We start from the raw sequence: 15,547 nt of genomic DNA, 5'->3' as shown, positions 1-15,547 counted from the left end.
TTTCAAGTGGCCTCATTTCAGGTGCTCAGTAGCCACATGTGGCTAGTGGCCGCCATACTGGATAGTGGAGATACAGAACATTTCCATCACTGTTGAAAGTTCTAGTGGACAGCGTTGTCTTAGAGAGTCACCTCCCCAAGATTCTACCTGGCTAATAAGTTAATGATCCGGGATCTAAACATGGATCTAATGTATGAAAAACTTTCCAGAAGAGAGGTTCAAGTCCAGCTCCAACTCCTATTAGTCCTCTGACCTCGAGGAAGCCATGCCAGCTGTCTGAGCCTCCATTTCCTCCTCTGCAAACAGCACCCCTTAAGGGTTGAGGTGAGGATGAAATAGATGCTGGATGTGGAAGTGCTTTGGCCCCAAGGGAGGAATAAGTGAAAGGGGAATTATACTGAGGACTTATTTTGTGTCAGACACTCTAAATAAAGTGGCTCACTTAATCCTAGGTACTATGTGCCCCCATTTTACAGGTGAGTAAACAGGTTCAGAGGGTGATGCCCCCAAGGTCACAGAGCCAGAACTTGAGCTGGAACTTGAAGTCTGTCGACTTTGAGGCCTGTGCTTGTCCCACACTAGGACTCAGACTTCTATGATCTTCTTTCGGAAACCTAGGAGCAGGTTTAGGGTGGCTGGCATTCCTGGGAAGAACCCCCCCCTTCCCTGTGGCAGGGTCCTTAGTTCAGCTCAGGTGTGAAGGGGGAAACATGCTGTCAGGGGCCATCAGGGGCCAGCATCAGTTCTAGCTCTGCTGCCAGCTAGCTCCCTCGTTCCTTCCCTTCCCTCTTCAGAGCCTCTACAAGAATGTCCCCAAGTTTCTTTCCAGCTCTAACCAGCTAGAGTCTAAAATATCCATTTCTCAAACATTGCTATTGAAATACACCTGCATCCAGGTCTAACGCAGTGGCGTCCACCAGCGGTAGTGATGAGAGGTTCCAGGAAGAGAAGCCAAGTCAGTTTGGACACAGTCATGTGAAAAATCCCCACCCTGCCCTGAAACTGGCCCTTGGGCCCAGGGGCAGCACGGCAGAGGCCACGGGGCAAAGGGGCTCAGAAACTCAGAGGCGGAAGCCAAGGCAGCGATGTTCCTGTCACAGGCACCTGAAGGCAAGGGAATCCAGCCCCCTGCCTCCCAGGAGGCTGCCACCCTCGTGTGGGTGCCTCACAAACCAGCTTTCCAAAGGGACTTGGCACTTTTCCAAAGGACAAATTCACCTCCAAGAAAATTCGTTTTAATTACAGAACACAAAAGCTTCAGAACATAAAGGCTACATTTAAAAAGGCCCTTTGACTTTTATATATGATGGCTCACAATGATTGAAGCTGTTGATAATAATATAAATCCATGTCATTTGTAGAGTCTTTGGTTCCTGAGTGCCTTTGACCATGTGACAAGCTTCTTTTGAGCCAAACAGGGCTAGTGGAGCCCCCACTTGACAGACAGAAATTAAGGCACAGGGAGGTTGAATGGCTGGAAACAGACTCTCACCCAGGTCTCATGTCTCCCTATTCCTGCAGGGTCTGTTACCATGTCATCTGGGGACCTTAGGCATTTTCTCCTTTTGCTTAATTCCCAGGATGCTTTTGAATAAATACAGTTAAAATTATAATAGTAGGGGTCGGCCCCGTGGCTTAGCGGTTAAGTGCACGCGCTCCGCTGCTGGTGGCCTGGGTTCGGATCCCGGGCGCTCACCGACGCACCGCTTCTCCAGCCATGCTGAGGCCGCATCCCACGTACAGCAACTAGAAGGATGTGCAGCTATGACATACAACTATCTACTGGGGCTTTGGGGGGAAAAATAAAGAAAGAAATAAAAATTAAAAAATAAAGATTATAATAGTAGTTACCATTTTTATTAGACACTTACCATATACCAGGCATTACACCAGATGCTTTGGAAACATTCCAATTTTATCCTAACTCCAACCCTAACAGGGAAGTATTATTTTTCCTATTTTATAGATATGGAAACTGAGGGTTGAAAAGTTAAGCAGCTGATCCAAGGCCACACAGCCAGGAAGAGGCTGCTGGGATGTGAACAGGTCTGTCTTACTCTACTGCCTCCCATGGGGAAGAAAATTGCTCCAAGTGAAAGGAGTGTCCGAGTTGTAGCTCTGAAATAGCCCAGTACTTCTCAAAAGGGAGTTTAAGATAATAGAAGCAATGTAGTATAAAATCAAGCCCAGAGGATCTCAGGGGCGGGGGGTTGGGGGGGAGCCTGTTCTCCTGGCTTTATCTACTAAGAGAACTTTGCTTGAATGCTTTCTTCTTTTCCTTAATTTATACAGCTGTAGCCATCCTCTAAAACCTTATTCTTAAACTCAAAAACATGGTGTCACAGCTGGTAATTTTAGAAGGAGGAGGAGCGAGAAGGAGGAAAGAGAGACGAAGTGCAAGCCAGCGTGGGAGGAAGGGCGGCAAGCAGCTCCGAGGCTGCGTTCAGGTCCAGCCAGGACTTCCTCGGCAGGATGCCAGCTGTTCCTGTCTGTTCCCCCTCCCTTAACTCCCTCAACTTTTCAACCCAACTGCCCTTCATGAGTTAGCCCAGGTCTACACAAAGACCCTAAGCATCTGGGAATCATTTAATTCTCTCAAAATGCACCAATAATTGAAAATGATACTTTTCCAACCATTTCCCCAAATGGAAAAGAAAAGACCCCTTTAAATAAATATTCAGCAGAAACAAGCTTGGTGATGTCTAAGATGGATCCAGAACTACATATCTGACCATCAGTGACAGATAATCAAAATGCCAAATTCTAGACTTTCCATCCACAAGGAAGAGAGTCATATGCATACAAAGTCACAATCAATTCAAGCACCTTCTGTAGAACAATCTAAAAATAAAGTGAGGCTGTTGGTGGGTCCCAGACTCTTCCACAGGGAGGGACCACACAATGCATGGAAATCCACAGCAGAGCCGTCTGTCAGCGCCTGCTTCTCAGAGTTGGGGATGCATGTGTCCCCCTCAGGTGTAGGGTGGTGGCTGGAGGTAAGCAAAGCCACAGGACACCCATGACACATCCACCAGCAGTGCCAGTTTGACTTCAAAAGTTGGGAAATAAAGCAGTAAACATATTTGTGCTCCCTATATCTACATATGTATGAGACTAAGTTATCCAACTATCCTGTCTTCAAGATAAAAAAGAGAAATTTCTTAGATATTGAATCTGCTCTCTGGTATCAGCTCTATTCAAGTCAGCAGAATCTTCAAAATTCAGTAGATTCAACAGAAGCATGTCACCCGCTAACCAATTGGGTTTTGATGTGCTCTGCTCTTCTCGTGGCAACTCAAAACATAGTTTTTGTGTTGAAATACAATACAATACAGTACACAATGAAAGACACACACGAGGTTTTACAATAAAACGCAATCTCAAAAATTTTTAACTTGAAGCAGATCACTGTGGGCTACACCATAGAGGTAAGAAAGAATTCCCTCTCTTCAGCCATTACGATATTTTAGCAGACAAAGAATTAGGTATTAGCAAAGAAAAACGGCCAGGTTGGAACCTCAACTACAGGACGACAGTCTCCACATGAAGAGAGAAGAGCTCATTCCACAGAACTGTGATAGGGAACCTGACACCCGCCAAGTGCCAGAACGTGCCAGCATTGCACTTGAATCAATTATCTCGATTAGCCCTCACAGCAACTCAATGAGGCAGGGACAGTTGGACTCATCCCATTCTACAGGTAGGCACACCGAGGTTATGTAGGTAACCAGCAAGGGGCAGAGCTGGGGTGTGGATCTGGAGCCCCTGCTCCGAACTTCATCACCACTCCAGCTCCTGGGAGTTTCTGCTGACGTGTGGCCACCCAACATCCCCCAGACTGCTGCTGAATTTCACCTTTATGGGTAACACCCGCAGCTCCCAGGACACCACCCCCACCTCCAGCCTTGGCGGACTTTCTCTGAGACCCACCCAGGTCCACTGCACAGCTCGCTCATGGTGAACGGGTTCACCAGAGGTACTGAGCCTCCGCCTCAAGGCAAAGAAGTATTTCCAACGTTTGTGTTAAACTTGTAGGAACAAGGTTGCTGGACAGAGAGACAGGGGCCTTTGGGGTCCCCATTGGAAGGCTTGCCCTCCTGGACCACTGTCAATAGCTGTTACAGCTCCGTGAGGGGCTGGGGTGTCCAATACGGCAGCCACTTGCCACCTGCGGCTGTTGAGCTCTTGGAATGTGGCTGGTCCAAACTGAGATGTGCTGTGAGTATAAAATACGCACCCAATTTCAAAGACTTACTATGAAAACAAGAATGTAGAATATCACCTTAATAATTTTTATATTGACTGTTGAAATCAATCATTTCTGTTTAAACATTTACAGAGCTGGTTTTTTCCCTCTGCCATCAAAATGATTTGCAAATATAAATCTTAGAGACTAAAAGTTGTATGACTTATCACGGTTGACTGATATGATGTTGAAATGATAATATTTGTGATATATTGGTTACATAAAGTATTTTATTAAAATTAATTTTACCTGTTTCTGTTTTTTAATGTGGCTACTAGAAAATTCAAGATTGCATTTGTGGCTCATGTCATATTTCTATTGGACAGAGCTGGTCTATACCTTCTGGAGGCCTACTTTAGACGTAGTAGGTCTATGTCTACTAAACATAAGCTGGAATCTGCTGTGGCCTCTTTGTTCAGATGTTTCAGCCTCTATAATTTCCCTCAAGGGAGGGGAGTCAGAGGTCACCCCACCTGGCGGGCCGGAGGGGAGAGTCCAATCAGAATTCTTCCCAGAAATCTTCAACCAGTGGGAGTGTAGAAGAACTTTTTCCTAAGATCCCACAGCACAGGAAAGGTCAGCCCTGTTCATCCTCATTTCCTTCAAGGACCAGGACAAAGCAGGTTATGGAGCCAAATGTTCTAAACAGAAATAGACATCGAGCCACAAACACAAGCCATGGACATAAAAGCCACATAAGTGATTTAAAAAGTTTTGGTAGCCACATTAAAAACAGGAAAAAGAAATAAGTGAGATTAATTTTAATAATATACTCTAACCCAGCACATCCAAAATATTATCATTTTAACATATAATCAATATAAAAATTATTAATGATGTATTTTATATTCTTTTTTTCATAATAAATCTTCAACGTCTGGTGTGAATTTTACATTTACAGCATATCTCCACTCACGTGTGACGAGTGGTGGCCAACTGGGATGGCACAGGTCTAGAGGGTCTAAAAGTCCACCCCCCGACAGACCCTCACCCATAGCAGAGTGAACCGATAAACCGATCGTAACCTAAACGTCCTCTGCTCTGTCAACTGTGATAAGTCACACAAACTCAGCCACTAGGATTATGTTTGCAAAGTTTTGATGGCAGGGGGAAAAAACAACTCTGTAAATATTTAAACAGAAAAAACCCAACAGATGAAAATACACTAAAATAATAAATAACAGTCATCATTAGGTGATGTGGTTGTGAATTTTTCTCTCTTTCTTTATACTTTCCTACCTTACAAATTTTCTAATACTAATTCAGAAATTGTCATTTTAAAATTTAAAGTGATTAAGACAAGAAGACATGAAACACGTATTGAACTACTATATGTCTGTCCCTGAGTTCTCCAAGAAAGTGATAAAACCTCTCGGGACATTGAAGAAGGAGCTAATGCATCATTTGTGGGGAGTGGGAGGATTGTTCTAGTCAGACGTTTTTCCTACACTTTAACTGGGAATGTCAAAAATCCATACCAGCAAGGGCCGACGGGCGCTGTGTGCCAAGTCAGCAGCAGAGACAAGTGTCCAATGCAGATTAAACTTGCATCTGTCTCAGCAGCTCACGCCTGCATCTCGCTGGCCCTGAGTTATGAGACCCACCCTTGTGGGGCAGGAAAGGCAGCTGGGTATTGGTGGAAGTGCTTAGACTCGAAAAACAGGTGATCAGGCATTCTTTCAGCACGTGCGAAATATGAATCAAATCATTTATAAAGTGCCTGCAGCTGTTTGGTAGGATACAGCGGCCAGCCACAGGTACTAATTTCAAGTCCAACCCTGCCCTGCTCATGCACACATGTGCATGCACAGACACGCACAGACACACACACACACACACACACACACACACACACACACACACACACACAGCATGCCGGAACAGCCAGAGGTCTACGGATGCTGCAAAGCTTATTCACAATGTGTCTTTGTCCACAATCTCTCCTTTTCCCCCAAAGGATGAAACTTCCGAGCAGCAGCTTTTGCACAACCGTAGGTGGCATTTCACTTAGGAGAGAACAGGCAGGCACCCTGCAAGTGTGAAGGTCTGGGATTCACAGTTACAGCTGTCACTGGTCCCCCTCTAATCTCAGGATCTTTATGGAGCATGACTGCTGTTGGTGATTAGACATTCCTGCTTCAGGCATTAAATCAGTGTTGAACTTCTTTGCCTCAAAAGGTAATAAACTGGATTAGTAGTTGTCCACGGCTCAGGGGGGCGGGAGGTTGGGGCGTGATGTCTAAGGGGTGCAGAGTTTCTTTTAGGGGGTGGCAATGTTCTAAAATTGACTGTGGTGATGGTTGCACAACTCTGTGCTATACTAAAAGCCATTGGATTGTACACTTTAGATGAGTAAATTATATGGTATGTGAATTACACCTCAATAAAGCTGTTTTTTTTTTTAAGGTAATAAGCTCAGATATGAAAGCCACTCACTCAACCTCTTTGACAACCAGGGAGCTTATCGTCCTCTCAGGCACATCATTACCTATGTAAAGAATGGGAAGGCTATTTGCTTCTTTCTTATATAAGGACTCATGTATAAGCAGGACGCTCCTTTGCAAAACATCCAGTATGTCTCTGCTAAAGGAAGGCATCGTGATTCCCCAAGGCTGATACTTTTTCACTCACCTGTCTGCTCCTCCCGCACTTCTGGCCTCATCTGAAGTGACCTCGCCCATGATATTTGGAGCATCCTTCTCAGGAACCAAAGGTAAAGTGGATGGGCCGGGCCCAGGGCTCCTTCTGGGATAACTAAAGGAAGCAATAGATGGTAAGAGAGGCATTCTCTCCATGTCCTATTGAAAAAGCCCATTTCCCAGTTAAAGCTTGAAGTGACTACTTTGTCAAAATCCCTAGAAAAAAATTAGCTTCAGGCCGTCAACAGCTTTGAGATGATTTTCGATCATTTAGGCCTCTCTGCATAAATAAACCCAGATTCAAAAGCACATGTGTCTGGACTCCGAAAAACATGTGATTGACTCTAACCCATGACCCAAGAGTGCTGCCAGCCAGTAAACATTTCACGCTTTTCAAACAGTTTGAGTTGGATGAATTAAAGAACATGTTAAAGGAACAGCTCCCACACCTCCACCCACTGCTCACGTTTTTCAGAATCTCAGCACATCCGGAGATTGTAAGCAGGTAAATTTAAACAATTAGATATGGAAAAATTAGCTTCTTAAAAACCACCCATCTGTTTGACTTTTAGAAACCAGGGTGGGAATCACTTTTGAAGCTGACCTCACATTCCCATGAGAATTTATTCTTTTAAGTACCTCTCATCGTGGAGCGCTTCCGGAGCCAGGTTTTGCAGCTTCGGGTCCCGAGTTTCGTCAGGATCTGGAGGTGAGGAGACACACACGTTTCCATCCCCAGCAGGAGCGGGGAGCTCAGGCCCTGGCTGCCCGTCAGTCTGCTGGTGCACAGCCTGGCTGTCCCCGCACAGGGTGGCTCCAGCCTCCATCCCTGGAGCCCCATCAGAGCAGCCTCGGTCCCCACGGCTCCCTGGCAGCACCGACGCATGAGTCTCACTGGAGAACATTCTTGTAGTACCTGTTTCAGGCAGGTCACCAGACACACGTGCTCCAGTCTCAGCTGTGCTCAAAGTGACGTCACCCTCTGCCTCCCCAGCAGCTCCTGCCACGGAGCCGGGCTCCAGGGGAGTGTCCGCCACTTCTCCAGCAGGTGGCTCAGGGGCACTCTGGTTGCCCAGGGCATTTTGTGTTTCTGAGATCCGGGCAGCACCTCCATGCCTCCTCTCACCCCCAAGTGTGTCGGGGGTGCAGGGCTCACTGATGGCCTCGGCCACGATCGGAGTATCCCCATGGGGAGCAGATGCTCCCAGGGCAGAGGTGGACTCTGGCATGTCACCCGGAGCCCCTGTGTGAGCAAAGCCCCAGGCACCATCTTCTCGGGGTTGACTGTCGCTGGTGGATGTTTCCTGGTGCTGCTTTCCAGAAGGGATTCTGTTGTCTTGAACCGCGTCCCCTTCTCCGTGGCTCTGGGGAGCCGCCTGCAAGTCAGCAGCTTTCTCCACGGGAATCTCCTGAGAAGCTGTCTGTGAGGAAAGATCCAAAGCTGATTCCTGCCAGCCGCTTCCTCCCTGTGAGAGGGCCTGGCCTCCAAGCCCCTGCCTGGCTTCCCCAGCCCCCTCTGGTTTCTCACTTTCCTTCAGCACCTGTGGGACACCAGTCATTTCCGTCCCCACACTGGCATCTGGCAGCTTCTGCTCTGCAGCCGGCCCCACCAGCCCTGGCAGCTTTTCTGGAGCTGGACCCTCGGGAACTAGACGGGAAATCTCAGCCTCTACAGCCAACTCTTGCTTCTTTTCCTTAGAGTCCACCCAGAGTCCAGCAGGAGGGGTGGGGAGAGGGGCAACGGCCACTCCTGGAATCCCATCTGGAAGCTTCTCTGGGCTTAGCGGCACAGCAAGGTCCTTGCCCACCACACTCCCCCCAGCTCCTGCCTTTCCTCCTGGTGCACTCTGGGGCCGATCGGCAGTCAGGGCTCCGAGCACAGACTTCTCAAAGATCTTGGTGATATGCTCCCTGAACTCAGAGAACCCAGCGATCAGGCTGGTCTGCTTGGAGCATGCGTCCACACCACCTGATGTGTCCCTCCTCGGATCCACAGAAGGTTCCATCATCCTCTCCCTGCTGTTCTCTGTCCCCCTCGCTGCATCGCCTGCCACGCCCTCCTCACCAGCACGCCCTGCTGGAATATCACTGGGCTTGGCACCCGCATCGGGAGCTCTTGCCGCTTCCTCCTCTCCTGTTGTCTGCTTACTCTTGGCCAGAAGTAGCATCCCGTCCAGGTAGGGCATGGAGTCCACAGGCCCCTCAAGGTTTCCAGCTTTGGGACTTCCACTGCTGGTTTGCATCACAGATGTTCCTCCATCTGCAGATCCTGGTGGTGAGAGGGAGGCAAGGGAGCCGGCAGACAGCTTCATGGAGGTGACATTTTCCAAGGCAAGCAGGGGCTCCCCTATGGGACAAGGGCTTTCACTAGGAGCCCTGGGGTCTTGAGAGGAAACAGCTTTCAACCCACTGTCTTCTGGCCCTTTCCTGGCAGCGCCATCAATATGCAGGTAAGGAGTGTCAGGAGCAGCCTCTTCTGGTGGTGCAGATGGCAGCAGGCTCTTTGGGTCGAGGACAGCCTGGGGTGCAGAAATGTCCACTGTGCTCCTGGGAATTCCACCCAGCTCTCCAGCCGGCAGTAAGGCATCCTGGCAGCTGCCCGAGGGCTGCTCAGCTTGGCCAGTATCACCTAGGGCAGAGGTAGAAACTTCCTCCCCAGTGGAGGGGCACTGCTCAGTCTGAAGGAAGCCACCACTCAGAGCAGCTTCTCTTGGCTCCTCCAGAGCCCACTGCATCCCCAGGTCTCCTTCATCAGCGTTCCCACCAGTCTCAGCAGCCCTATCTTCCAGACCCTGCTCCTCGGCTGGTGAGAAACTTCCAAGAAGCTTTTGGGCCTCTGCATCTGAGGCAGCAGGATGCTCCATTTCCTTTTGCGGGGCCGGCACTGGTTGCTGCCTGCCTTCCTGGGTTTCACCACACACCTCTCTCTCTGGAGCATCCTGGGTGGGTGTGACTCTGGGACAGGCAAGCGCTGGCGCTGGTGGGCAGTGAGCTGCATCCAGGAAAGCTACTGAGTCAGGCCAACAAGGCGGGGTCGCCACTGTGTTCCCACTTGCCTCCTCAGTCTCACCCAAGCCCTGGAGTGGGGGCCAAGAGTCAGCTGCTTCAGAAACGCCTGCACCCCTGCGACATGCTTCTTCATGCTGGCTGCTGGCTCTCAGCACATCAACCAGCTCCTGTTGGGACTTGTTTGACCCCTGCCCAGCACAGCAACTTTCCTTTCTGCTCAAGCTACCTGCAGGAGAAGAGTCTTTTAAGATATCCGCTGCAGGAGGCGAGACCCTGGAGGGCTGGCCGTCACTGCACGGTCCCTCTTGCCCGTTCTCCCCCGTTGCAGGCAACTCCGGTCTTATGGGTGCTGACAACTCTGACTGCTCTGTTGCGGGACTGTCCAGAAGTGTGTCCCTGGGAGCTGAACTGGGAGCATCACACAGACTGCCTTTGGGGAGCTCACTTTGAAGTTCTGGTCCGGAAGCTGGCTCCTTTCCTCCATAAGTGGGTAAGCTCACATCCTCCTGAGGTTCCACAGGTACGTGGATTTGGGGAGAGTCCGCACCAGGGCTCTCAAAACCTGGATCACCTGGAGAAGTCACTTTCCCGTTTTCACACGGTTGGCCCTTCTCCCTGTGCACATCAAAGGCGGATGTTTCTGGGTCCAACTGGGATGGCTGTAGACAGTTCTCCGAAGACAGTGAGGGCCCCTCAGATGCAGCTACTCGTGTCCCGCTGTTCTGGGGGCAGGACGGGTTTCCCTGCCCATCTTGCTCCAGGTTGAGCATGGTGAGTCCACAGTCCACTGCCAAGGTCTCCCCCTCGGGGGCATGTGGCCCATCAGCACGGACTTCCGGTCCAGCCGCATCACGCCCCAGCCCACCGGGTTGGTCGGGGGAAGTCCACAAGCTCTCCCCATCATGGCTGCCGGGCCTCGGCGTGGATGGGTGGCTCCTCGTCTGTATTTCAGATGTGCTGTCCGCTTCCTGGGCTTTGGGGACCACCTCTGCATCAGGAGTTGACAGGAAATCTGACTTCTCAGATTCTAAAACAGGAAGAGAGTCCATTCTTCCCAATCCCCCGGCGTCCTGAAGTATGTCAGGACATTTGGTCTGCAATCCTGGCACCTCCCAGACGGCTCCTTCAGGAAGAACGTGTTCACCAGCTCCATCCAGTCCAGGGGGCAGGACGGGATCCTGCTCATGAAGCTTGTGCAGTGAGCCAGATGCCTGGACCGTACGGGCTTCTCCCATCATCCCACAGGCCACTGAGCTCCAAGCTTCATCTTCTGATGGAGAGCTGGGCCTGTCCATGGAGCCAGCACCCTCCTCTCTGAGTGGCTGTGCTGAGTCCGTGATGGGAGGGACTTTGCTCTCCACATTGCTGGTTAGCTTTGAAACCTCGTCTTTCTCCACCTCTGGGTTGGGCTTGTAGCTGAAGGCCTGGGGTTGCTCTCCCCGCAGGTTCCCAGGATCTGCACTGTCAGGTGGCTCTGAGGCTCCTTCCTGTCCTCTAGGGTCAGCCCCAGGTAATCTGCTTTCCTCCTTAGCCACAGCTGGGCTTTCGGGGGCCTTGGCTTCATCCTTCAGCCCCAGAGACTTTCCGGCACTTTCATCTGATGCAGTGAGAGGGGGAGGAGGCAGCACCCCTTGTTGGACTTCATGGCCTTGCTCCTTAATTGAGAGCTCTCCCCTCTCCTCCTGGGATGCAGGCATAGGAACCTCTCTGGGGCTCCCTTCTGGACCCTCTCCCTCACCTCCAAGATCTGATATGTGCTTCTCCTGTCCCACCAACCTTGCATCTGCCAGCTCGTTGGCTGGATCTGTAGAAACTGGCATCTCAGCCCCAGAAACCATCTCCCTGGTCAACCAGTTGGGTTCTTCTGCAGCAACAGAGGCCTGAGCAGCTGGCGGTGAATTGAGCCTTGAAGCTGGATGCACTTCCGCCGTAGGTGCGTGTGGGGAAGGCTCAGGGCTCTCACCTAAACCCCCTTCGGGTTGGTCACCTGCTGCCACACAGACAGCTTTATTGGGCTCGGTTCCTGGCGTCCCTGTCTGTGAGTGACCCTGAGCATCACTGGCATCCAAGTTCTCTTTCTCAGAGCCCCCAGGCCCCGGCACCAGGGCAGGACTTGGAGAATCCCAGGGCTCCACGTGTGGCAGACGTGCTCCCATTTGCTGCTGGCAGCTTTCCCAGGAAGCAGCGTTTGCTTCAGCTTCTTGGGCAGCCCCTGAATTGCTCCTGGTGGGATGGCAGCCCCCAAGGAATCCGAACTCATCCGCTGAATCTTGAAGTGGCACCTCCACTTGGCACTTCTCTCTGTCTGAGACTCTGGGGGCTGGATCTTTTGGGATCGGGGTCTCGGATTTTGGAGGGGACTCCTCCAGGCCAGCTGAGCGCTCTGTGTCTGACTGTGTTGCAGCAGGGGCCGTGGGAGCCACTTGTACAGAAGCCACCCCCTGCCCGGACTCTGAGGGGGAAAAGCCACCTGCAGCCTCTTTCCCTTGGGACTCGAAACCACCAGGCCAGCCGTCCTCTCCACACAGCTGTTCCTTCATTGGCTCTGTAGGAGGTGATGGTGAAATTCCTGGCCACTGGTCAATGCAACTGGAGGAAGACAGTTTATGTCCCTCCTCCTTCAGGTCTTTCTCTCTCCCAGGACTGGGGACGATGGCAACCACACTCCACTGGGTAGGGCTGTCCTCCTCAGGGACAAATGCTGCCAGGGTGTCCTCCGGGGCATTTGGGGAAGGTTCCCTCCTGGGGTGTTGAACAAGAGGCCAATCTTCAGGTGCCGCTGCTGGGCTTGCCAAGCAAACTTCCGGGGGGCCCTCGGCAAAGGGCATGGAGGCTGAGGGGCACTCCTGCTCCCTGGGCGTTGGTGGGCTAGGCTGTGGAGAATCTTCCTGTGAAGGCTTCTTTGGCTCAGTCACCTCTGGAAACTCGAGGCACGGATCCGGGCTGGCAGCACCCTCAGAAGCGGAGCAGGAGCCTCCATGCCCAGCACTGCCAACAATGAAAACATTTAATGTTTCATGGGTTCTCCCAGATGCAAGGGCAGAGCCATATCACAGGCAGAATCACCAAACCCTCTCCCCGCTAAAGGCCACTAACCACACCAGCCCCATGCAGTTCATTCCTCTCCCTTGCATCCCACCCCTCCCATAACCATCACTCATGCCCTCACTCTCTCCGAAAAGCAATGCAGGGAATCTCAAACATTCCGTTTGGGGTTTCCCATGCAGGTTAGTAGCGAATAGGGAAATATGGAAACTAATTCATAGTAGTCTAAAATGTGGGGAACTTGAAGTTTTTAATCAGTGTAAACCGTAATAGAGGGTTTGAACCAGTTCTGTGTAGTTTACCAGGAGCTCCCGGACACTTCTGGGGATTTTTGGATGTTTAAGAAAAAGGCCCAAGCAGGGAAAGCCATGCTTTGAAATAAAGCACTATTCGTGATAATAGTTAACTTGATTCTTCACATCCAACAGGTGGTTCTGTGAGAGGCATAATCCAAAAATCAGTTCTACTGAGCTGTGGAATTTCTGCAAATGACCTGTGTGTGACTCTTGGGAGATGAATTCCCTTCATACCCATGTTGGTCTTAACTTGAACTTATTTAGCTGCACAACGTGTGAAGAAAAACTTTAAAACATGCAAGAAACTTGGGGGGATGTGGCTCAGAATTATGGACTTGCCGTAGACAACCAATTATCCAGTTATTGCAAAATAACTTATCACCTACCGTATTTGGACTTTGTTTCTCATTCCTATATACATTTAATCAAGTGCATTTTTTAAATTTAAAAATAATATATGGCCAATACAAAATTTTAAAAATGTAGAAAAAAATATCTCCTACTTGAAGTGCTCTAGAATTTCCTTTTTTTTCCTACAAAATTTTTTAGGGGGTGAAATTTTTGTTACTTTTACATAGCTGTGATTCTATATACTCGTTATGATCATATATTTTTTAGTATCAAGAGAAATTGCTTAAGGCAAAGTTGACAGAAGTATGGTTTTTCTAAGGCTTTTACCATGTTCTTTAAAATTATTATAGGGAGGACAATTTATGGAATCTTCTTGTAACTGATACATACACACATTCCCATATTGATAGACCCACAGTGTTTTTGGATGTAACCAGAGGAAAGAGTCCGCTCTACATGTTCAATACCCAAATCCCAGCTTTCCATGCAAGGCACATACATTCCTTTATGGGGGATGCATACAATGGGAAGGTGAAATACATTCCTGAGAAAATTTAGAAATATATGTTATGGACTGAACTGTGTCCCCCTAAAATCCATATGTTGAAGCCCTAACCCCCAAAGCGACTGTATTTGGAGACAGGGCCTTTAAGGAGGTAATTAAGGTTAAACAAGGTCATAAGAGTGGGGTCCTAATCCAACAGGACTGGTGTCCTTATAAGAAGAGGAAGACACGCCAGGAGCAGGCTCACAGAGAAAAGGCCGTGAGAGGACACACAAGAGGCGCCATCCGCAAGCCAAGAAGGAAAGTCTCACCAGAAATCAGCCCTGCCGGCACCCTAACCTTGAACTTCCAGCCTCCAGAACTGTGAGAGAATAGATCTCCGTGTTTAAGCCGCCCAGTCGGTGGTATTCTGTATGGCAGTGTGAGCAGAGGCATGTGTACGTGGGTATTGATTATACTATCCTTTCAACATTTTTTTTTTTGTGAGGAAGATAGGCCCTTAGCTAACATCTGCCAATCCTCCTCTTTTTGCTGAGGAAGACTGGCCCTAGGCTAACGTCCATGCCGATCTTTCTCTACTTTATATGGGACGCCGCCACAGCATGGCTTGCCAAGCGGTGTGTTGGTGCGCGCCTGGGATCCGAACCGGCGAACCCCGGGCTGCTGTAGCAGAGCTTGCACACTTAACCACTTGCACCACCGGGCCGGCCCCTATCCTTTCAATATTTTTGAGGTGAAGTTTCAAATTTTCCAAAATGAAAAGTTGAGGAAATAATAATGGATGAAATTTATTGGACGGATCGTCTCATTTAACCCTGCTGATAGCCAGCGAGATGGGTACTGTCGTTGCCATTGTGCACACGAGAATACTGAGAAAAGAGAGGTTAGGCTTGGATGTGATGGGCATCCGACTCCATGGGCTACAATCTTCTCATTCACTCTATGCTGCCTCCAAGAATAAAGACTTCCAAGGAAGGAGACTGAATGTTTGTGTCCCCAAAATTCATATGTTGAAACCTAACCCCCAAGGTGATTAGTATTAGGAGGTGGGCCTTTGGGAGGTGATTCGGTCATGAGAGTGGAGCCCTCGGGAATGGGATTAGTGTCCTTATAAAAGAATTCCCAGAGAGCTCCCTTGGCCCTTCTGCCACGTGATGACACAGCGGAAGACGTTCATCCATGAACCAGGCAGCAGGTTCTCCCCAGACACTGAATTTGCTGGCACCTTGATGTTGGACCTCCAGCCCCCAGAACTGTGAGAAATAATATCTGTTGTTTCAGCCGCCCAGTCTGTGGTACTTTTGTTATGACAGCCTGAACCGACTGAGACAGAGGGCAGGAGGCTCTCTACCTGGCTCCATTCCAGCCTCTCGCCAAGCCCCCACCTACGAAATGTACGTGACATCATATGATATCCTTGGAGGAGGTGTGTCTATATCGTCACTATGCCAGTCAT

The 15,547-nt window shown here is 49.7% G+C and overlaps 1 protein-coding gene across 2 annotated transcripts in view; it reads right to left on the bottom strand.

Moving 5' to 3' along the window:
- Positions 1–15,547, bottom strand: part of TACC2 (transforming acidic coiled-coil containing protein 2) — a 202,873-nt gene that overhangs the window by 149,934 nt on the left and 37,392 nt on the right. For both annotated transcript variants that reach the window (XM_058544173.1, XM_058544170.1), the window contains exons 3-4: positions 7,525–12,882; positions 6,878–7,000 (exon numbers count right to left, since the gene is read on the bottom strand). In XM_058544173.1, coding sequence (XP_058400156.1) covers positions 6,878–7,000; positions 7,525–12,882 — 5,481 coding nt within the window. The remainder of the gene's footprint in view (positions 1–6,877; positions 7,001–7,524; positions 12,883–15,547) is intronic.

This window comes from Diceros bicornis, chromosome 6 (genome assembly GCF_020826845.1).
Source record: "Diceros bicornis minor isolate mBicDic1 chromosome 6, mDicBic1.mat.cur, whole genome shotgun sequence".
Classification (NCBI taxonomy): domain Eukaryota; kingdom Metazoa; phylum Chordata; class Mammalia; order Perissodactyla; family Rhinocerotidae; genus Diceros; species Diceros bicornis.
Note: the sequence above shows the minus strand (reverse complement) of the source record. Positions and strands in the feature narration are given on the sequence as shown.